This window comes from Silurus aristotelis (assembly GCF_946808225.1).
Source record: "Silurus aristotelis genome assembly, chromosome: 18".
In the NCBI taxonomy this organism is placed as follows: domain Eukaryota; kingdom Metazoa; phylum Chordata; class Actinopteri; order Siluriformes; family Siluridae; genus Silurus; species Silurus aristotelis.
The window spans coordinates 11,828,912-11,853,794 of NC_139591.1; the positions used below are offsets into that span (position 1 = coordinate 11,828,912).

The window sequence follows — 24,883 nt, forward strand, 5'->3', positions numbered from 1 at the left end:
TTGCCCCAGGTGAGTTTAAAGGAGCATCACATGCTTGAAACAATCTTATTTATCCACAATTTTGAAAGGGTACCAATAATTTTGTCCAGCCCATTTTTGGAGTTTTGTGTAACATTATGTCAAATTTGCTTTTTTCCCCTCCCTTTTTTTGTTTTGTTCCAATACACACAAAGGGAATAAACATGTGTATAGCAAAACGTGTTAATGCAATACTTTTGTGTGAGAAATACTTGATTTCCTGGAAAAATTTCAGGGGTGCCAACAATTTTGGCCCTATTAGTAGTATAGTAGTAAAGCAAGGAAAAACTTCATAAGATTGCATGAAGAGGAAACCTTGACAGGAACCAAATTTAAAAGGTTACCAAAAAGTATTTAGTATAGAATAAAACACATTAGTAGTTATAACAAACTAATCAATGACAAGGTGGTGTTATGTTTTTAATCATACCAAAATTGAAAAATGTTCTAATCATGTCCATAAGCAGCTTTTATTCTTCTTCCACCTGGCAGTTTAAGTGATGGGAATACTTCAATATCATTATAACACACAAATGTGAACGCATCCAATAAAAAAATAATAAAAAAAACTACAATATACTCTAATTTAATTAATTGCATTCAATCCTCTAATGGTTTAATTTATGTAATCTTTTGTATGTATTGATAATAATGTGCAACCAAAATCCATACACTTTTTAAACAAAGTATGTATGAAAACCTTTCATTATGAGACTCTTTCTAATGACAAACTTGTGAACAGTAAAATCAGATCCTGCATTAGCAAACGCAAGCAGCACAGCACTCTGCTGCCCTCTTGCGGAATTAAAAATGTACAGTTTACAGGGTCTATTCTCTGCTCTTCTGAAAGTTGAAGATTTAGCCTTAAATATCCAAAAATAACTTAGGCAAACCATTTACAGTGTATTTGTGACAATATAAGTACCCCCAGGTTTTCAGTTAAAAGTAATTTAAGAATGCTGACGAGTTGCAGTGTTGACATGAATTTGCTGTATTCATTGATTTCTATTGCTGGTATTCCTTCAAAACCTGGTTTGCAATGACAAGCCTCTGAATTTCACTGGTCCCCTCATAGATTTCAGTGATGCGGGCATCACGGTAGTGTCTCTCAGCAGGCATGTCTGTAACATAACCCATTCCTCCTAACACCTGAATGGCCTTCATTTAGAAAACATAGAGGTTAGACACTTAAATTTCCATTAACTATTCAAGTAAACTAAGTGTGGAGTTGTTTCTTACCTGATGAGAAACAAAGGTTGCTGCTTCAGATGCAGCCAGTTTGGCCATTGCAGCTTCCTACAATAAAAGGTGGAAGATAAAAATTGGCATTTTATATCACATTTGATATACTGTTGAGCATGAAACCATTTATATAACAGAAAAAAGGGACCTGCCTTCGAGTAAAGTTTCTTTCCATCTCGTAACATTGCAGCTTTCCAGGTGAGAAGACGTGCACTTTCTATAGCCACAGACATGTCTGCCAACTTAAACTGGAGGAAAGATTTGTGTTAAAAGTTTTTTAGTGTTGCAGGTCTTACCTATAAATTTATACCTAGAAAGCTTCCAAAATGAAGATTCAACTTAAATAATTTAGTTATCACCCAATCATGTGGCCATTTTTGTGCACACAAAACATCAAACCTTGAGGTGGATGAGCTACAACAGCAGAAAACATTGTGTTCCACTCCTGTCAGTAAAAACAAAATCTTATGCAATCATGGGCACAGGAATAGCTTAACTGGATGTGATTTTTTTTTGTAATCTTTATTTTTTTATTTTTTTATTTATTTATTTTTTATCAGATGTGAATATTAACTGAAGCTTTTGACCAGTATCTGCTTGATTTTTTTAATTTTATTTAGTTGCTTCCACCATGATGATTAGGAAACTGCATAAGTGTGCAGCTGTTCCAAATTAAGTGAAAGTAAATTGGGTGTCTATTAATAAATTTTCAGACAAATTAAACCAAAGTGGAGATATTTGGCCATAATGTACAGCACCAGCACCAAACATAAAATATTAGCACAAACCCATCAACTGTCTGTCCAAAATACATTACTCCAGGGTCTTATGGTTTGTTCATGTGGCTACCATTTAGCATCTTAATTCCTATGGAAGCAGTAAGGGTGTACTTAGTTTCACACAAGGTCTCTACATTTTGGCTTTATTAAAAAAAAAAAAAAAAAAGACCCGATAAGGACCAGAAGATATTAATTGTGTCCTTGTACATAAAACCAAAGAATTCAAAAGAGGGTACAGGGTAAAGAAAACCAAAGAACCAAAGAGGGTATATTTCTTTTTTCACGACTGTTCAAGCTATATTGAGGAATGACAATAAGACCCACTTGACTTGATTTTTATGAAATCGGCCTATTTGACAAGATTTTCTTATGTTATACTTTACGCATTATACAATTTATTTTATAGATTTAAGCAAATATATTGGCAATGTTTTTGTATATGATCTTATAGATAAAAAAAAAAAAATACAGAGAGAGTGCTGCAATATATGCAAAAATATCTACTAGAAAAAGTATCCTATGAGATTCTACAGGGCCATTAGCAAAAAATGTAATATAAAAAATAAAAACCAAAATCACTATTAATGCAGTTTGGATGGTAGCTTTCTGAGTGTAGCAAATTAAAAACATTTCAATTTGGTGAAGTTTATGTGTTTTGCATTTGACCTTATTTTTTTTTACTGCCTTTCTTGAGATCTTACTTTTTATATAAGTTCATGAACTTCATGCACCTGATTTTAACACATGTAAGAACAGGATCTGTTTCAGTCCACTCAGGCTTATTCAACAGTAGTTTCATCCAATAGGTTTGCTTTGGACAGTTTAACCCTTAAAGCATTCAGATTCCATATTTATACAGCGGGGAAAATAAGTATTTGACACATCAGCATTTTTATCAGTAAGGGGATTTCTAAGTGGGCTATTGACACAAAATTTCCACCAGATGTAGTCATCAAACCAAATATTGAATTTATACAAAGAAATCAGAACATTTAAGTATACAAGTTGAGTCATAAGAAATAAAGTGAAATGACACAGGGAATAAGTATTGAACACATGAAGATAACAAGGTGCAAAATGGCATAGAAAGCCAGGAGATCACCTAAAATCTGTCAGTATTGAGAGAGGAACCCTGCCCCCTATCAGTACTAATTGATATCAGCTGCTTTAGTCCTAATTAAAGGCCTATAAAGGCTTCTCATTACCCAGTAGGCACACAGGAAAGACTTCATAATGGGTAAAAGCAAAGAACTCTCTTAAGATCTTCGTAATCTTATCGTTGAAAAGTATTTTGTTGGGATTGGTTATAGGCGCATTTCCAGAATGTTAAATGTTCCTGTGAGCACTGTGGGGGCCATTATCCGGAAATGGAAAGAGCATCAGTTCACCATAAACCGGCCATGATCAGGTGCTCCACGTAAGATCCCTGTCCAAGGAGTCCAAAGAATAATCAGGAGAGTTCGCCAAGAGCCAAGAACCACTCGGGCAGAACTTCAGGAAGACCTGCAGGTACTGTTGTTTCAAAGAAAACTATAAGCAATGCACTGAACCACAATGGCATCCATGCAACACTTCATTGCTGAACAAAAAGCATGTTGAGGCTCAGTTAAAGTTTGCGAAAGAGCATTTGGAGAAGCCTGTGGATTATTGGGAGACTATAGTATGGTCAGATGAAAGCAAAATTGAACTTTTTGGCAATCATTCTACACACCATGTTTGGAGAAGAAATGGCACTGCCCACCACCTATAAAAGAGGCCCAAGGAACCTTCAAGATTTAAAGTCCATTTGTGTGGAAGAATGGGCCAGAATCACTCCTGAGCAATGTAGACGACTGGTCTCTCCATACAAGAGGCGTCTAGAAGCTGTAATCACCAACAAAGGCTTTTTAAGTATTAAATAAATTGTGTTCAATACTTATTCTGTGTCATTTCACTTTATTTATTATGAGTCAACTTGTATACTTAAATGTTCTGATTTCTTTGTATGAATTCAATATTTGGTTTGATGACTACATCTGGTGGAAATTTTGTGTCAATAGCCCACTTAGAAATCCCCTTACTGATAAAAATGCTGATGTGTCAAATACTTATTTTCCCCGCTGTAAGTGAAATGGTGTTTGTGTATTGAACCTGTATTGCTTGCAACTTTGCAATCGGTGCTCCAAATGCAATCCTCTTCTGAGCATAATTAGCTGCACAGTCTAGGGCTGCTTGTGCAATCCCAAGAGCCTGTGATGCAATTCCAATGCGCCCACTGTCCAGGGTTTGCTGTCATACAAAAAAGATTACAACAGATTTTATACAAGCACTGTACTGGACAGCGAAATTAAAGGTAAACAATTAATGCTGGTATTTACTGTAACACAACATTTTCTGCCATATTTAGGTTACTTGTGCATATTCAGCTTAAAATCATAGCTTGAATGCATTCATTGTTACCGCGGCATAAACAAACCTTGTATAAATATGGACATAAATAATCAACACTAGGGCTGGCAATATGATGAAAAATGAACATTTTTTTAGAATGTTTGATTCACACTGGTCTTTTTTTTTTTTTTATGTGAAACCATGATTAAAACATGTGATTAAGGAACATTGTATTTTTAGTTAACATGCCATACTTAAAGTGATCAACATGGTGTAAATGTAAAACAAATTCTCTAGTTAAACATCTTTGCATTAGAAAATGATGCCACTAATGACAACTGGCATTTAGCAATTTAAGGTGGACCTGTTGCCCTTCGATGGCAGACTGTTGGCTTGTTTTCACCTTTTAACTCTGAGCATTCTTCCCATTCATCTTGTGGTCTTTGTTGCAAATCTTGAAATAAATTAGTGGTGCTGCCACCACCGGTTGCAATGGACTTTCGGCATATTTTGCATTTGACAAAAGTTTGTTCAACATATATGCTCTTAAACCATTTCCAAGCCACAGAGAAAACGTTATTACCTTTCTTTGGCACAAGATGATCCTGATGTGAACATTATCTCCATGATGCTATTTCTACATTTTATAGAATGCTCTCACACGTGAGTGGTTAATAGGGCGCTGTCTATCATGTGGTTGGACAATAGTTTCTCTTAATTATTCTGTCATTGTTGCAATGACAATGTATCTGAATAAATGTGTGCATCAACATTTTTTTTATTAAAAAAATAGCAATACCTCAATTTAAGAAAAAAATTAGTCTTAAAGCTTAAATTCTAATTAATTGAAAAAAATCAGGGAAGAGAAATGGCCAGCCCTATTCAACAACGTTTATCATTAAAGACCATTTCTATGCCGCAATTCATATGGAATTGAAATCATAATTAATGAAAAACTATATTTATTAAACGGTTCAACATCCTAACAAAAAATAGCATAGAAAAAGGCTTGCCCATCTCTGAATGCAAGTTTACAAACATCTCATGATGCGAAGAGGCAAAGAGTTCTTTACAATAAGATGCTCTACAAAACAACAGCACACAGATTTTGCAACTCCTTAATGCTTCTTTAAGCACTACTGGGTAAATTATCCACAAGTGGAAGGAGCATCACTTGCCCATGCACAAGATCCCCACAAGATGTCTAATCAAGGAGTCAGAAGGTTAGTCAGAAGAGTAGCCAAAGTCCCAAGGACCACTTGTAAAGAGATTAAGAAAGACGGTGGCAGATGGTAAAGTTGTCAAATATAGGCAATGCACTTCACCACTATGACCTCCATGCACCCTCACCCCAGAAGGCTCCATTAATGAAGTAAAGGCATTTTGAAGCGTGAGCCATGTTCTTAGAAGATGAAGAAGAAGAAGAATAGCCTTTATTTGTCACATATACATTACAGCACAGTGAAATTCGTTCTTCGCATATCCCAGCTTGTTTCAGAAGCTGGGGTCAGAGCGCAGGGTCGGCCATGATACGGTGCCCCTGGAGCACAGAGAGTTAAGGGCCTTGCTCAAGGGCCCAAGAGTGGCAGCTTAGCGATACCGGGACTTGAACCCCCGACCTTTCGATAAGTAACCCAGCGCCTTAACCACTGAGCTACCACTCCTCTACTACTCCAACTCCACTCCTCAAGAATTTCTGGGAAATTCTTGAGATGAATATGTTACCATACATCAGGATGATGAGGATGAGACATGATACACAAACATACTGCAAAGGAGACTTTGAATTGGTTCCGAAGGAAAAAATGAAGTGGAACAGTCACCAGACTTAAATCCAATAGAGCATTTGTAGAAGGAACTAAATCTCAAGATTCAAGAAGGTGGAAAACTGTCTTTAAAAATGTAAAGACAGTCTTTTTAGAAGAATAGACCAAAATCCAACCTGACCACTGTGAGCAATTAGTTTATTCATACAGGAAACATATTAAAGCGGTAATTGCAAACAAAACTATAATTTTAGTTCTTCTTCTTCCTCTTCACCTCTTTGTCTCCACCAAGTACCTTTCTAGCTGTCTCCCTTATCACTTCTGCAGTAGTTGCCCAATCATCCAGCATCTCTTCACCACCACCGAGCCCCTGTCTGACCTCTTTCCTGAACCTCACACTACAGTCTTCCTCCTTTAGTTTCCACCATCTTATTCTTTTTTCAATCCTCACTCTCCTCCTATTCTTTACCTCCAAAGCCATTCTATCGATCAGCGTCTGATACACATTCATCACCCTATCAGAAAGTCTCTTCACCTCCACTACACTCTTACTCTTACCTCACCTGTACAACATTTCTCTTTCCATCTATACCATGATAGAACAGTTTAAAGCCACCTCTAATGTTCCTGGCCTTACTTCCTTTCCTCTTGTTCTCCTGAACACACAACATATCTGCCTTTCTCCTCATATCAGCTACCTCTCTCCCTTTACCAGTCATAGTATTAACATTTAAAGTGCCCACATTAACCTCCACTCTCCTACACTTCTCCTTTCCCTGCCGTCTCTGTAGACGTCTTCTTCCTCTCCTTTGGCCAACAGTAGCACAATTTCCACTGGTACCCTGTTAGCTAACAATACCTGGTGGTCGTTGGTAACCCGGGCCTCGACTGATCCGTACGAAATTCTGGTTCGTGATCCGCATATTTTTTTTTGGCACATGTCAATGTCTAATCAAAAATACAATTTAACCTCTGTTTTGTGTGGGGGAATAAGTTTATATTTTAATTTTGACCTTAAACTATGGAATTTAATTTGAGGACAATATCAAACACATAAATGTGACAATCGATCCTTTTTCAGTCCACAAAATATGTAATTGTGTGTAATAGCTTGTGTTTTTAACTTAAGGGTTCACTGTTCAGAGATGGTCACCTAACAGTTACTGAATCACCTGTGGGAACCAAGAAGCAAACACTATGTTAAAATAACAGACAATACGTACTGCAAAAAAGTTGTCTTACCATGGCAATCTTGAAACCCATCCCTCGCTTTCCTAATAAGTTTATCAGTGGAATACGGCAGTCCTCCAGAATCAGGTTAGCTGTGGATGATGCTCGGATTCCAAGCTTATCCTCTTTCTTTCCAAGAGAAAGGCCTGGATGAGGCATAGGTACCAGGAAGGCACTGATTCCCTAAGAATATAAATAATATTTCATAATTCTCTGTATGCTATTCAAATATAACCTTTAGTGTCAACTGTAATGACCAAGAAATATTGGGGTTTTCTAGCAAAAAAGTTTAGATTTTGTGAACTTAGATTCTAGAAAATTGTAAAGAACGTGTATTTGGGGAAAAAAAGGAAAAAAAAGACTATTGTTAAATATTATATTAAGAATGTTAAGGAAAAAATTTTCAATCATTAAGTTAAATTAGCCACATCACAAAAAATAGAAAGAACAATGAAACTGTGTCATGCAACAGAACCATGATCTGAAACATCAGAAAATCAATATGGCTACATCAATCAAGGTGTGGAAAAGTCAAAGTCTATACTTCAACCATATTGAGATGCTGTGGCAGGATCTTAACACAAGCCGTGTGTAAAAGAGGGTAAAAGAGGAGTAAAGCAATGTAAAGAAGAATGGGTAAACATTTGTACAAAACAGTTTAACCAATAAGCTCCTACAGAGTAGAAGACCTACCTTAGGCTATTGTCTAAAGGTGATTCTACATGTTAATGAATTAAAGGGTGCACATATTTTTCCCAACCTGGTTTCTGAATGTTGGTTTAGTTTTGGGAAATAATTTAATACGTTTTGACATTGTTTGGATTAGAATTAGGATCAGGATTATCTTCTCTTGGCTGTATACTTCAAATGGAAAAGAGAAATCACACGAGCTAATCACATATTACCACTATCACTGAGACCCTTCAAACATTGATATTTAAGCCAGTTGGGACTAAAACGATCAAAGATTAAATTAAATTTCAAGTGAAAAATGGTTAGAAAAAATGATAAAAAAAAGATTTAAAAAATGTTAGGGTACAAGGAATAGTACTTTATGTTTTAAACTTTTATCTGTTGTTGCAAAAACAACTGCAGCAGACGCATCCCAGCAGTTGGTGATCCAAGCCTTGGTGCCATTTAGCACCCATTCATTTCCCTCCTGACGTGCCTGCGTAGAGGCTGCACCTGCATCACTCCCATTGCCTGTCAGAACAAATATACTCATAGATCAAATTACAAATTTGTCAAAGATTTTCTTTCAAATTCAAGTACAACATACAAACATTCCTGTTATCATGCAGTAAATGAACAAAGGTGTAATGGAATTCTAGCCGAGTTTTAAACTTGTTATTTTATTAATAAATGGATTATATACATATATTACTAAGACAAACATTTTAATATACAACCCCATTTAGATTGTTTTGTTCAATTTGGTACTCTTTACAAAGTTGAACACTACTAATGATAATACAGTCGAGGTTGAGCGTTTAACTTGTTCTTTACTGTGTCCAATGCAATATCATCACATAGTGCAGGACATGGTACATAATAAAAATGCGGAGACAGTAGGTTTCAGAAAGTTGTTTCAAACTCTGGAGCCAAGATACAAGATCCCCAGCCATGGCCGCAGGAAGTGGGGGTGCTGGGGGTGCTGCAGCACCCCCTATTGGCAAGAGAGATTCTTTAAAAATGTAGGCCTATTAAAAATATTTTGCACAATATATAAATTCCTTATGAATATTTTAGGAAATGATTTTGACACCCGTAGGCTATTAAGTGTATTTTGGATTTTAATGTAATTATTTTGATTATTTTAATTATATTGATTTTTCAAGTTCATTTGTAAAGCGCGTTTCACACGCGCGGGTGATTTTAGTTTGGCTTTCTCTGGCAGCGCGCAAACATAGCCTAAATGCCTTGCCCTTGTGGAAGATAAAATTAGCTCTTCATACCTTTTACAATAACATGAAGATATCAGAAAAAGAGATCGGCGGTCTCTTTCCTGCTCGTGTTCCACATCCCTCTCAAAGCGCAGAGCGGTAGGCTATAACGCGTCTTTGTGTTTTTTTTTTTAATGGATTCAACTTTATTATATTATGTAAGTTACCAGTATTTACTGATATTTATTTCAATGCTTTACAGGCTTTAGTGTGTTGTTTCTTTGGTTTTTATTTTTATTTTTTATTATTATTTCAAAACAATCCCCCAACCACCGCAACACCGCCGGTATTTGGTCCACTACCACCGCGGTGGTAAAAAAAAAAAAAAAGAGCCATCGTCACAGCCCTATGTTATTTTTTAAAATGTATTCTAAATAGGCCCATAGGTTTTATTTGTCAAAAAATAAAAAATAAATAAAAATTTCACAGCACCCCCTGTTCAAAATTACTTCCAGCAGCCCTTTCCCCAGCCATAAATATTTTAGCCAAACATGCCTGCCACAGTGTTAGACCGAATGTTGAGAAAGAATTTACAATGAAATCAGTAACGCTGCATTTTTCCAGTTATACAAGTTTAAAATACACATTTTGCCTGTAATTTAAATAAAGTACTACTAAAATATAATTCAAATTTTTTTTCTCCTATCAAAATATAATATCCATATCGTCTAGAGCAGGGGTCGGCAACCCGCGGCTCCGGAGCCGCATGCGGCTCTTTCATCCCTCTTCTGCGGCTCCCTGTGGCTTTGGAAAATAAATAATGAGTATTTAATTAAAATGTATTTTATTTTAGTTCGTTAGTTTTTAAAATGTAATTCTAAATTTGAAGATTTTGGTGATCTTGTAAAATCTAAATAAAACGTGTTAAAGTTTTTTATCGCTCTTCATATGCGTCACAGCCGCTAATGTGCGACACCAACCGGCACGCGACTTCTTAAACTTTGGTTGACGGCACACAGAAGAGGATGGCATTTTTGGTTTACTGCCGGGGATAATTTATGTTCGGCGTTCTTTTCATGAATACAAGAAGGACTCAAATAGACATTGAGTATTTTACTTGAAAGTAACCTTCAACCCAATGTCTTTTTTTTTAAGGAGTTCACATTTTTTTTGTTGCATGCAGAAATGTAATTTCATTCTCTCTGCAGTTCATTGATTTCATAAATGCAACACATTATGGTTTGATTATACATAGCAAAAAAAAAAAAACGTTACATGTAGTGTTATTTCAATTTAAATGTCAAAAGGGTTTTGTGGCTCCCAGTGTTTTCTTTTCTGTGGGAAACAGGTCCAAATGGCTCTTTGTGTGGTGAAGGTTGCCGACCCCTGGTCTAGACAGTGGAAAATATTGTGATATAAATGTTTGCTCATATTACCCACACCTAATTAGGACCAGCATTGTATTTTCAAAAGCTTACAATAAAAAAAAAAAACATTGCTATAAAAATAAATACATGATAATGTATAAATTAAATACGACAGCCCAGCTGAATTCAAAACGTAAATAACCCAGAAAGACAGATCCGAGACTGTAATCTGTAACTACTTCTAAATGATCATTCACACTAAAGGGGTGAATGTTAATGAATCAAGCAGATTTTACATTGTAATTTTCAGATCATTCTGAGGACATTTAAATACATTATTTACAATTCTAAATTAATGACAAAATTACACCCCAAATGACCAGATTCTACAAAAATGTCAGTCACTGAGTCTTCAATAAATTTTAGAATGTGTTTCATTATAATATTATAAAAACATATTTTCTTTGTGGAAAGTCAAACCAGTTCTAGGAGCAACCATCCATGGTTTTTGGTGATGACCTGCATATGTAAAGCCCATTCACAGTTGCTGATGTTTTATAAAGCACATGAAGGCAGAAATATGTACCTGGTTCACTCAAAGCAAAGCAGCCTACTTTCTCCCCAGTGGTAAAAGGAGATATCCACTGCTGCTTTTGCTCTTCTGTGCCAAACTTTAGAATAGGGCCCAGATATAATGACTGAAATACAATTAAATTGAAATTACAGTTTTTTAAAATGGTTTATGTTTTGTTGCTTTCAAAAAAGTAAGCATAAAGTTACAATAACACATTGCATACATAATAACCTAGTCATTATTTAATTTCTACAGATTTCATCCAGTGGTCAAGTAAACTAGAATATCTAAAAAATAAAAAATAATTCTTAAAGTATAAAAGAATGTGCAGGAGGTTGTAATAAACTGTGTTTGTATATGTATATAATAGACAGACAGACAGACAGAGACAGACAGATCGATCATTTGATTATTGACTCACATTATTGACACTGACTATGACCCCAGTGGATGCACAGCCTCTGCTTATCTCTTCAACAGCCAGGCTATATGCCAAATAATCCATTCCAGCTCCCCCAAGTTTCTCTGGTACCTCCATGGCCATCACACCCATTGTTCCAAGTTCCTGAACCTAAAAACCAAGTTATAACTAAAGTGCACATTACAAGAATAACAAGCAAAAATATTACCAAATATGTTTTGCCAACAGACTAAATATTTGTAAGCAGATAAAGGCAGAAACAGAAAAAAATTTAGTTAATTGCATGTGGTATCTAATGGTTTTTAATCTTATGGTTTAAAAAAAAAAGACAAAATATTTAAATTGTCGCTTTTCAGGCAACGTAGCAGCCTATGCGGTAGGATATGTTGGAACACTGCCAGGATGTACTCATCTCCTGTCTTGTGAAATGCCTTTCTCTTGCCAGCCGTCAACAGAGTTTAGTTGTCTCTGTATTTTCTTTTTGTGGTTTTGGTGTTTTAAAACCCAATTTTAGCTCTCCTTTTTATCTGTGTCACCGGACACTGAAACAAAACAAAGCCAGCTCTGCCATCCAGTTGTGTACCGGCACTCGTACACACTGACACTGACAGTTTGTTACAGTCAGGGGGAAGAAATGCAAAACAAAACTGCTTGTCTTTTTTAATGCAGTTTATTATTATAACATTTGTGAACATCAACAGTTTAAATGTTTTTTTATTTTTAAGAATTTAAAAATTGCATGATTAAATAATATATAAAATAATATTTTATATAAGAGTTTTTTTATTAAAATGATATTCAATAAATAAATAAATAAATAATTTATTTATTTATTATTAAAATGAATGCAATACATTTTTATTATATCGATTAAATTGAGTAATTGATCAAATTGGCACATTCATTAAATGAATTAAATTAAAGGTAAAAATTTAATTTAATAAGTTTACATTTATTAAGTTTACAAATAAGACCCCATTTGGATAATACAGATATGTGTATATACACCGACCAGGCATAACTTTATGGCCATGGGACAGGCACAACATTATGACCACCTGCCTAATATTGTTTTGGTCCCCTTTTGCTGGCAAAAAATCGAGCAATAACATCATTAACTTCTTCAGCAATTTGAGCTACAGGAGCTCGTCTGTTGGATCGGACAACACGGGTCACCCTTCTCTCCCCTCGTGCATTAATGTGCCTTGCCTGCCCATGAGCCTGTCGCCGGTTCACCACTGTTGGTAGATACTGACCACTGCAGACCGGAAACAGTCCACAAGAGCTGCAGTCGTCTACAATTACATCACTGTTACAATTTGGCCCTTGTCAAACTCCCTCGAATCCTTAGGCTTGCCTATTTTTCCTGTCTCCAAAACATCAATTTTGAGGACAAAATGTTCACTTGCTCCCTAATATACATTACACACACTAACAGGTCCCATGATGAAGTGAATATCTCTTCTAGTGTTATTCACTTCATCATTCATAATGTTATAATGTCATAATGTTATGCCTGGACGGTGTAAGTGTGTGTTTACCATTTAATTTTCTACAGATATGTTCAGCATATTTTAACAAATGTCTTCATTCCTTCCATCCTATATTCATTCATTCCCTCAACATGCGGAATTGTCAGGATTTTCTCATTTTAAGAAACATTAAATGAACATAAAATGCAAAGGAATCCATATTGCTAAACGTAAAAACAGAAGTGGCAACGATTTAGCATAAACCAAATCCAAATTATACAATGCACTACAAATCGTATTTTGTTGTACAGTACTACAAATTGAATTTCCGGTACAGAGTGAGCAGCCACAGTGATACTAAAGTTAACTCAAGTTTCTTTTTTATACCCCTGGCATTGTTGTGTATGTTTTCTAATTTTTTAATAATAATAATTAATCATAATCATAATTATAAAAATAATAATAATAAGAAAAAATAAATAAATAACAGTGACACTGAGCTTAAAATGCAAGGTAGAGACTAAACAGATTGTGATTCCCCACTTAACACTTTCCTGAGGAAACTCCAATTTTAACTGTGTTCCGCACATAAAAAGGATTGCATTCGATACACATGTGCACCAAACCGAAAGCCCTTTATCAAAATGGTTTGGTTTGAATACGTATACGTTACACCCCTACTGTATATTGATCTAAATTATGTCCTGTCTATAGTTAAATTATTAACAACTTACAGTATACTACCACATACTGATCACCATTCTTTAAGACTTCTAGGTAGTCTAGGCCACGTCTCTATTTATGATATTTTCAAGTTGATGGTGTCATTGTAACGCATCACAATCGTAAGTCTGGGACTACTTGTGTCCATAACAATAAAACCCCCTGCCCAATATCGTGCAGTTCCCCCATGTGCCACCAAAACAGCTTTGACCTGCCGAGTGCATGGACTCCACAAGACCTCTGAAGGTGTGCTGAGGTATCTGGCACCAAGACATTAACAACAGAACCTTTAGATTCATGTTCCTTTATTTAATTTCATGATGATTGAGGTGATAAAATGTCTGAAGATTAATTTTTAAGTGTTGAGTATGTGCTAGCTAGTGATGGCCCAAAGAGATGCTGATGCAAATAGAGAAGACAATCATAGGCTGGAAAAAACAGACCTAGCAGAAATATAGCAGAAACATTAAGACAATTAAAGTGAAGGATCACACAATTCTTTCCTTGGTGAAGTAAAATCCCCTCACTGCAGCCTATACAGTAATTGTGTGCATAAGTCTACAATTTAAAGATTCCCTTATGAATGTGAATACACAAGGTTTACTTCAAGATAAAAAACACTGTTAACACTCAAGGACAAAAAAAAAGCCAAATTTAGATTATTTGAAAACAAGCAGCTTTCTGTCAAATACAGATGCTTTGATATGGCATGGACATGTACAGCTGCCACTGAAACTGGGTAACTTGTGATTATTTATGATGCCACTGCTGACAAAAATAGAAGGGAGAATTCTGAAATGTACAGAGCTCACTGCTCAGATTCAGCAAAATGCTGTAAATGAAGGTGGCTGAAGTAAAGGCCTTGCAAAGCATCTTCAGAGTGGAAGCTTAACATTTGGTAATGTCCATGTATTTTTTAACTTTAGGCAGTCATTGATTGTCCAAGTACTTAAAAAATACTTTTGTTTAATTTAATTTGTTTTGTTTTGAGTCTGTAGGGATTATGTAAAGAATGGGTGTGGGAAGTGAAGTGGTATGTCAGTGGTTGATATTGTACTTCTGATCGGAAGGTTGTGAGTTCAAATCTCAGAATCACCAAACTGCCACTGTTGGGCCCTTGAGCCCCATAGCCAGTTGTGTAAATGAAATAATTGTGTGTAGCTAAATTCAAAAAATGGAAATGTCTGTAATTCCTAAATGGTTACATATTTAACAACAAATATTTGTTTTTAATTCAAAATCAAAGTATATAATTGTGTATATTTGTTTAAAAAAGGTTTTAAAAAGTAAGTTTAAAACAAAAAATATAAAAAAAGCCCAGTTACCTAGATGTCTGTGCAGACAATAAATAATACAAAATAGTTTTGTATTAGTATATTTTACTTGGGTTGACTGTATAGATAATATTAGCTGATTCTGTCAAAATTCACAGAAATAACCATGAGTGATTATATTCAGTGTGCTATTGAACTACAGGGCTGTACTATGGACCTAAAAGTTCTAAATCAAATTGTGAATGCTGATAGCAGGGTTTAGTGGGAGGGTTGAGCAAATTCACATGACACGCTTGACACCAATTTCTATGTGACTCACAACAACAAAAAACTACCATAGTGTCCATTATACATTCTTGACTGACACATTTTGCATTTTTATTACAACAAATATGTACATCAAGTTATTTACCTGCTTAGTTGGAAAAGAATGATTTTTGTCAAGGTGTGCAGCAATTGGAGCAAGTTCTTTTGCTGAATAGTCCCGACACGTCTGCCTCAGAATTTGATGAAGTTCAGGTAATTCTGCAAGCTGAGTGAAGAAACGAGCACCACATCTCACAGCCCTGCTCAGTACTGCAACACACAGAGCATACTGGATTGATATGTGGGAATTTATATATTTTCCTGTATTAATTACAGAGAAAACAACAGCCTGGTTGTGAGAAAATATATGACATAAAAATAGCAGTACAGATTTATTTAGATACAAATGAAAATTAAATCTCACATATCAGCAGCTACAGTACTTCGGCACACCTACTGCACAGCTAATCAGTTTACTGCATTTAAATAAATAACTAAAATGCTCAAATAGTGAATACCTACCGACCTACACACATTTATTCACAAAGCCCTATGTTCGGTCAGACAAAAAAAAACTAAACCTTTGCTTTACTGATGCACCAAGTGTCAAATTAGGCTCCAAAAACCACCATGAAACAGCAAAAGTTCCATTAGGTGTCCTAATGATTTCCACAATTTAAAACACCTTAATTACTTTAAAACATTTACAACAATATTTTGTCTTCATGCTCTACGTTTAGTATGATTTTAATAATAATAAACCTACATTTGCATCCACATTTGTCAATGCCCATGTTGATTACAGTATTAAAAACTTGAAAAGTATTAATTTGAGGTACATTTAGAGCAGAAAAAAATGGCTGTACAATTCTGCAGCCTCTTCCTTGGGGCATTTTAGAACGGTTTAAAAGCCACTGAAACTCTGTTTTTATCTGTTGTAACTTTGTGGTTTAATCGTAAAACTTATATTGTGTGTCGATCATTGTAATTCATTGCCATCAGGCCCAGTGTGGAATCTATATATTTTTTCTATCCTTTATTCATAGTGTATGTTTTATTTATTTTAAGACAATATAAATTGTTGTCTTAGCATGTCTAATGCTGGTTCATTGGCTCCCAGATTATTTTTACCCCAGCAAAAAGACAGTAAAGCAATAGTACAGAGCTCTAGTGTGGTTACAGTGCCGTATGTGACAGGTGTGTTAAAAAAAAAAAAAAATATATATATATATATATATACATACATACATACATACATACAGTGGGTACAGAAAGTATTCAGACCCCCTTAAATTTTGTACTCTTTGTTATATTGCAGCCATTTGCTAAAATCATTTAGGTTCATTCTTCTTTCTCATGAATGTACACATAGCACCCTATACTGACAGAAAAACACAGAATTGTTGACATTGTTGCAGATTTATTAAAAAAGAAAAACTGAAATATCACATGGTCCTAAGTATTCAGACCCTTTGCTCAGTATTTAGTAGAAGCCCCCTTTTGATCTAATACAGCCAGGAGTCTTTTTGGGAAAGATGCAACAAGTCTTTCACACCTGGATTTGGGGATCCTCTGCCATTCCTCCTTGCAGGTCCTCTCCAGTTCTGTCAGGTTGGATGGTAAACGTTGGTGGACAGCCATTTTTAGGTCTCTCCAGAGATGCCGCATTCATCTTTCCCTCGATTGCAACCAGTCGTCCTGTCCCTGCAGCTGAAAAAGACCCCCACAGCATGATGCTGCCACCACCATGCTTTACTGTTGGGACTGTATTGGACAGGTGATGAGCAGTGCCTGGTTTTCTCCACACATACCGCTTAGAATTAAGGCCAAAAAGTTCTATTTTGGTCTCATCAGACCAGAGAATCTTATTTCTCACCATCTTGGAGTCCTTCAGGTGTTTTTTTTAGCAAACTCCATGTGGGCTTTCATGTGTCTTACACTGAGGAGAGGCTTCCGTCGGGCCACTCTGCCATAAAGCCCCGACTGGTGGAGGGCTGCAGTGATGGTTGACTTTCTACAACTTTCTCCCATCTCCTGACTGCATCTCTGGAGCTCAGCCACAGTGATCTTTGGGTTCTTCTTTACCTCTCTCACCAAGGCTCTTCTCCCCCGATAGCTCAGTTTGGCCGGACGGCCAGCTCTAGGAAGGGTTCTGGTCGTCCCAAACGTCTTCCATTTGAGGATTATGGAGGCCACTGTGCTCTTAGGAACCTTAAGTGCAGCAGAAATCTTTTTGTAACCTTGGCCAGATCTGTGCCTTGCCACAATTCTGTCTCTGAGCTCTTCAGGCAGTTCCTTTGACCTCATGATTCTCATTTGCTCTGACATGCATTGTGATCTGGAAGGTCTTATATAGACAGGTGTGTGTTCCTAATCAAGTCCAATCAGTTTAATCAAACACAGCTGGACTCAAATGAAGGTGTAGAACCATCTCAAGGATGATCAGAAGAAATGGAGAGTTAAATATATGAGTGTCACAGCAAAGGGTCTGAATACTTAGGACCATGTGATATTTCAGTTTTTCTTTTTTAATAAATCTGCAACAATGTCAACAATTCTGTGTTTTTCTGTTAATATGGGGAGCTGTGTGTACATTCACGAGGAAGAAGAATTAACTTAAATGATTTTAGCAAATGGCTGCAATATAACAAAGAGTGAAAAATTTAAGGGGTCTGAATACTTTCCGTACCCACTGTATATATATATATATATATATATATATACACACACACACATATAGCAATAAGTCCAGATCTAAATCCCATTGAACACCTGTGGAGAGATCTTAAAATTGCTGTTGGGAAAAGGCACCCTTCCAATATGAGAGATCTGGAGCAGTTTGCAAAGGAAGAGTGGTCCAAAATTCCGGGTGAGAGGTGTAAGAAACCTATTGACCTATAACCTATTGGTTATAGGAAGCGACTGATTTCAGTTATTTTTTCTAAAGGGTGTGCAACCAAAGGGTGCCAATAATTTTGTCCAGCCCATTTTTGGAGTTTTGTGTGACATTATGTCAAATTAGCTTTTTTCCCCTCCCTTTTTTTGTTTTGTTCCAATACACACAAAGGGAATAAACATGTGTATAGCAAAACATGTGCTAATGCAATACATTTCTGTGAGAAATACTTGATTTTCTGGAAATATTTCAGGGGTGCCAACAACTTTGGCCATGACCGTATATATATATATATATATATATATATATATACAGTGAGGAAAATAAGTATTTGAACACCCTGCTATTTTGCAAGTTCTCCCACTTAGAAATCATGGAGGGGTCTGAAATTGTCATCGTAGGTGCATGTCCACTGTGAGAGACATGATCTAAAAAAAAAAAATCCAGAAATCACAATGTATGATTTTTTAACTATTTATTTGTATGATACAGCTGCAAATAAGTATTTGAACACCTGAGAAAGTCAATGTTAATATTTGGTACAGTAGCCTTTGTTTGCAATTACAGAGGTCAAACGTTTCCTGTAGTTTTTCACCAGGTTTGCACACACTGCAGGAGGGATTTTGGCCCACTCCTCCACACAGATCTTCTCTAGATCAGTCAGGTTTCTGGCCTGTCGCTGAGAAACACGGAGTTTGAGCTCCCTCCAAAGATTCTCTATTGGGTTTAGATCTGGAGACTGGCTAGGACACGCCAGAACCTTGATATGCTTCTTACAGAGCCACCCCATGGTTATCCTGGCTGTGTGCTTCGGGTCATTGTCATGTTGGAAGACCCAGCCTCGACCCATCTTCAATGCTCTAACTAAGGGAAGGAGGTTGTTCCCCAAAATCCCGCAATACATGGCCCCGGTCATCCTCTCCTTAATACAGTGCAGTCGCCCTGTCCCATGTGCAGAAAAACACCCCCAAAGCATGATGCTACCACCCCATGCTTTACAGTAGGGATGGTGTTCTTGGGATGGTACTCATCATTCTTCTTCCTCCAAACACGTTTAGTGGAATTATGACCCAAAAGTTCTATTTTGGTCTCATCTGACCACATGACTTTCTCCCATGACTCCTCTGGATCATCCAAATGGTCATTGGCAAATTTAAGACGTGCCTGGACATGTGCTGGTTTAAGCAGGGGAACCTTCCTTGCCATGCATGATTTCAAACCATGACGTCTTTGTGTATTACCAACAGTAACCTTGGAAACGGTGGTCCCAGCTCTTTTCAGGTCATTGACCAGCTCCTCCCGTGTAGTTCTGGGCTGATTTCTCACCTTCCTTAGGATCATTGAGACCCCACGAGGTGAGATTGACAGTCATGTTTAGCTTCTTCCATTTTCTAATGATTGCTCCAACAGTGGACCTTTTTTCACCAAGCTGCTTGGTAATTTTCCCGTAGCCCTTTCCAGCCTTGTGGAGGTGTACAATTTTGTCTCTAGTGTCTTTGGACAGCTCTTTGGTCTTGGCCATGTTAGTAGTTGGATTCTTACTGATTGTATGGGGTGGACAGGTGTCTTTATGCAGCTAACGACCTCAAACAGGTGCATCTAATGTAGGATAATAAATGTAGAATAAATCCATACATTGTGATAAATTGTGAATAAATCCATACATTGTGATTTCTGGATTTTTTTTTCGATTATGTCTCTCACAGTGGACATGCACCTACGATGACAATTTCAGACCCCTCCATGATTTCTAAGTGGAAGAACTTCCAAAATAGCAGGGTGTTCAAATACTTATTTTCCTCACTGTATATATATATATATATATATATATATATATATATATATATATATATATATATATATATATATATATATATATATATATATATATATATATATATACATACACAGTGAGGAAAATAAGTATTTGAACATATATATATATATATATATATATTAAAATCTATAAAAATATTAATATTTATATATGACACTATGAATCTACTATGCTGATGTTTGCTGGTATATTTTGTAATTTAATTTCAGACTTCAAATGAATATAAGTAAAAGCTTAAATTAAGCTTTTGTGGCTAAATAATGCCAGTTGTGTTGCAATCCTGTCAGCTGCATCCCATTCCTTCCTCCCCAAGCCAACAAGCTCTCCACACTGGTACCGAAATCCGGAAAGAGTAAACAAACGGTGCCAGTAATCAAAGCTAGATCAGGCAGTCCATTTGGCTAAAGACCATTTGGTGGAGTATACAAGGGAAGGCAGGCAGGCTCTTTCTCATCTCTCTCTAATTCAATTTCTCCAGTCAGAGTAACAATGAATAGTGAATATTCTTCCTCAATGTAGAATGATGAGCTTTAAATTGTCTGGAAATGAGTTATTAATTAATTAACTTCTAGAACTTAAGCTTTTATAAAGATGGTCACACATGCTGATAAACACTCAATCAAGGTCATTTAATTATTAGCATCTGGCTGCTACGTGGCCTCTTAAATCCTATTTATATTATGGGGGAAGAAATACAAAACATTACATTGCTTGTTGTTTTTTATTAACGCAGTTTATTATTATTAACATTTGTGACCATCAAAATTTAAACAGTTTACAACTTTAAACATTTATAAACGTCAATAAATAAATCAAATTAATGCAATACACTTTTATTATATAAAATTGAGTCATCAATTAAATTGGCAAATTAAATTAAATATTTTACATTTGTTAGACTGATGTTTATGTAAGTGTGTGTGTTTGTTTTACATTTAATAAAAAAAAAATTCTAAACATATGATCTTTTTAACTGTTCTACTTATTTCAGCATACTTAACAAATGTCTTCTTCTATCTTTCATTCATTCACTCCCTCAATACACGGAATTGTCCGGATTTTCAAATTTTAAGAGAAATTCTTGAAGCTGGACATAAAACGCTAAAGAATCTATTGCGCTAGCGTTAGCAGCTAGCTACTTCCTGGCTGTATTTAGCGTTTTTATGCATGTGCAAACCAAATCTAATTTCCAGTACCGAGTGAGTAGCCACTGTGACACCACACTACACATGTGTGAAAAGATTCGGTACAAATACTTAAACCATTACATACATACATACATACATACATACATACATAAATAATCTCCTTCAGTGGTTATTTTACTGACTTCAGTATTAATATTGTCCTTTCAAAAGCCATCTTTTAAATGTTTCCCAACAAGAATGCACCACCAAAAAAACCCCCAAAAAAAACAGTAATTAATAAAACAGTCAAATCTGAAGTGGAGGCAAATCATAAGGTTTTATTTGCATGAATTCTCTAGGGGGAAACAAAGTTGTCCAAATGAGGTAATCAAGCAAATCAGAAACAGACAGCAATGCAATCCTCTACTGGATGTTCGCTCTGAATAACGTCATGAGCCACAAGGGAATTGCATCCATGAGAATAAAGAACTCCCTTGGGGTTACTAGAAATCCATGGAAAGTTAGAAACTCAGAGTAAGTGAATAACATGCATTTTTGTTTTAATAAATAAGTGACCCATATTATACCAGCTAAAAACCTACTATGGGAATTAAAGACCATCAAATTTTGTTTATTCACAGGAAAATAGAAAGGTATCTGCAAGAATGAAAGGGAAAGTTTATAGGACTGTGGTGAGACCTGCAATGTTGTATGGATTAGAGACAGTGGCATTGAGTAAAAGACAGGAGGTGGAGCTGGAGGTGGCAGATTCGAAGATGTTGAGGTTTTCGTTGGGAGTGACGAGGATGAACAGGATTAGAAATTAGTTTATTAGAGAGACAGCGCATGTAGGACGTTTTGGAGACAAGGTGAGGGAGGCGAGATTGGGATGGTTTGGACATGTGCAGCGGAGGGACATGGGGTATATCGGTAGGAGAATGCTGAGGATGGAGCAGCCAGAAAGGAGGAAAAGAGTAAAGCCAAGGAGGAGATTTATGGAAGTAGTGAGGGAAGACATGCAGGTAGTTGGTTTGAAAGAGGCAGCTGTAGAGGACAGAGGGAAATGAAGACAGATAATCTGCTGTGGCAACCCCAAAATAGGAACAGCCGTAAGAAGAAGAAGAAGCTTTAAGATATCCACTGATTTTTTATTTAATTTATTTGATTCATTATTCCAAATTCTGATCTCCAAACAAAGTTATACAAGATTCACTTCCATTACATTTCTTATGCAAAGGCGAGTGTCTATGTGATTGTGCTGTGTGTCTTTTGACCAGACAGCTGGTTAGAACCAGCTCTGTCTGGCTGCACAGGAAGTATAAGAGACAGTTGTGAAGAAAACAATATTATCAGTCATTCTTCTAATGCTTCGGAATTCATTAGATGTCAGCTCACAGTGAAATGGACAATGACCTGCAGCATGCGTCCAAAGCAACCCAAGACATGACAAGAAGTAGAATGTTTTGCAATGAGCAAATTAACTCTAAACCTGGAATGCAATTAAGATTGCATCTCATATGCTACAGTAAAATATATTATATCTAATGATTATATAATTTGTTTTATGGCATACCAAACATGTTTGCTCTCATCAATCAGATCAAAAAAGAAACAACATCAACATCGTTCTGTGAATTCTAGAAATTATTACGTGTCAGTAGGGTCAGAAGTTTCTGCAAAAACTCAAACCAGCCCATCTGCTACCAACACAAGTATTCACCAAGATCACAATTCTTCACAATCTAATGTTCGATGCAACATTGCCTGGAGCTTGTTCCCTGTTTCTCAATGATTGTATGCATTGTTCTGCTGCCACATGCCACATGATAACTGCATGAATGTGCAAGTTATGTAAGTTTTCCCACTAACGTGTATGTTGCAGTACAAAAAAACCCCAAAAAAACTATAGTTATGTATAAGAGGCAGAGGTGGCAAAAGTACACACATCCTTTACTTAAGTAGAAGTACAGATATTCATGTTTTAAAATACTTGGGTAAAAGTTGAAGTACAGATTAAACTTTTTTACTCAAGTGAAAGTAAAGAAGTCTTGGCTCTGAAATGTACTTAAGTAAAAAGTAGTTTGTGTCGCCATTATGAGGGAAAAACCCACAAAACGCCACCTAGAGGGTAAATTGTGTAAACATGGCGGATTTGGTGTTTTATTTGAGACTTGGCGCAAAAATAAAACAAAAGTTTACTGATTAAAAATATTTTTATCTGGAGTTTAATAATTTATTTTATATCTAAGTAAAGTAAGGACGTCGTGGATAAATGTAATTTTTTCCGAAGGTTTTAATTTCGCCTCTTTTATATTTAGTTATTTATTTATGTATTAAAATTTTTTATAAAAATGGTAAAAACAGAAATGCTGAATTGATGGCGCGTTAATAACATTTAGTGCCGTTTACAATAATTTTAATTTTGACAGCCAAATATATATATATATTTTAATACAAAACAAATTAAAAATGTTACCGAATGAATGTATCCAGGCTGAAGATCCACATATAGAACACAAGCAGAGAAAAGATGATGATGATCATGAATGTGTCTGTTCTCAGTCATGTTTACATCACTGACTCCCTCTGTCTCATCCACATTAACCCCAAACTTCTTACTGCCTTCTGCCTGCTGATTCTTATCTCCGTAAAGAGTGAGAGTCAGGACTTTATACACCAGCGGATTGAAAAAGACGCGCAGGAAATCGGTTGTTCGGCTGAAATCGGCGCGCAGTGAAAATAAATATTTTATATTTCACCAAATCAATAGATTAAAACTAAAGTAACGAGTCTGTTTTCAAAATGTAAGAAGTAAAAAGTACAGATATTTGTGTAAAAATGTAATGAGTAAAAGTAAAAAGTTGTCTGAAAAATAAATAGTGGAGTAAAGTACTGATACCAGAAAAATCTACTTAAGTACAGTAACGAAGTATTTGTACTCCGGTACTTCCCACCTCTGATAAGAGGTGAAAGGTTCAAACAATTGATGATTTACAGTATGTCATTTTAAGGTACAATATTTAAACCATGATGGTGATGATTTGGACCAAAATTTCTGGCTAATGTTTAACAGAAGCGTGTAATAAAAACAGCTGCCCTCATATATCAAACACAGAAAGTTGGTCAAAGGTTATAAAAGTCAGCGCGTGATTCAAAAGGACAATGATCACAAATTCACAGGAACTACCTACTGATCAAAACAGCTTTATTATACTGTATAACTACATAAAGCACATAAAATTACCTTGATTAATAATGATGATATAATTTATGCGCATGCTCAGTGTTATTTCACTTGAGATACTTATGTGCAACTTGCAACTAATGTGCAACCTTACATATACTATATATACAGTAGAGATGTGTGTGCTGTGTGTTTTAAGTGCTGTGTAAATTATTTCACATATTGTTGTGTGTACACGTACACACACACATTTTACATATATTGTATTCACTTACTGACCTTTCCGAGCTTTAAAAACTGCTGCCATCTTCGATTTCCTTCTTCGTCGCTAATGTAATAAGTCGCTGATGTATTTTTCCTGCCACCTAGTGGTGAATTTCTATCTTTTAACTATTATTTATGCTAAAGGTCTTG

General features: G+C 35.9%; 1 protein-coding gene across 2 annotated transcripts; it reads right to left on the bottom strand.

Moving 5' to 3' along the window:
- Positions 1-425: 425 nt before the first annotated feature.
- Positions 426-24,870, bottom strand: acads (acyl-CoA dehydrogenase short chain). Of its 2 annotated transcripts, none has more exons than XM_083569144.1 (10): positions 24,749-24,870; positions 15,532-15,695; positions 11,651-11,800; positions 11,242-11,353; positions 8,457-8,608; positions 7,418-7,588; positions 4,170-4,307; positions 1,413-1,508; positions 1,258-1,314; positions 426-1,176 (listed from the first exon to the last, which is right to left on the bottom strand). In XM_083569144.1, exons 1-10 carry the CDS (start codon positions 24,774-24,776, stop codon positions 1,024-1,026), a joined length of 1,221 nt encoding a protein of 406 aa, XP_083425270.1. In that variant the 5' UTR covers positions 24,777-24,870; the 3' UTR covers positions 426-1,023. The 2 variants fall into 2 exon arrangements, with proteins under 2 accessions (XP_083425270.1, XP_083425269.1); XM_083569143.1 differs by having other exon boundaries at positions 1,258-1,310; positions 1,409-1,508.
- Positions 24,871-24,883: the final 13 nt, after the last annotated feature.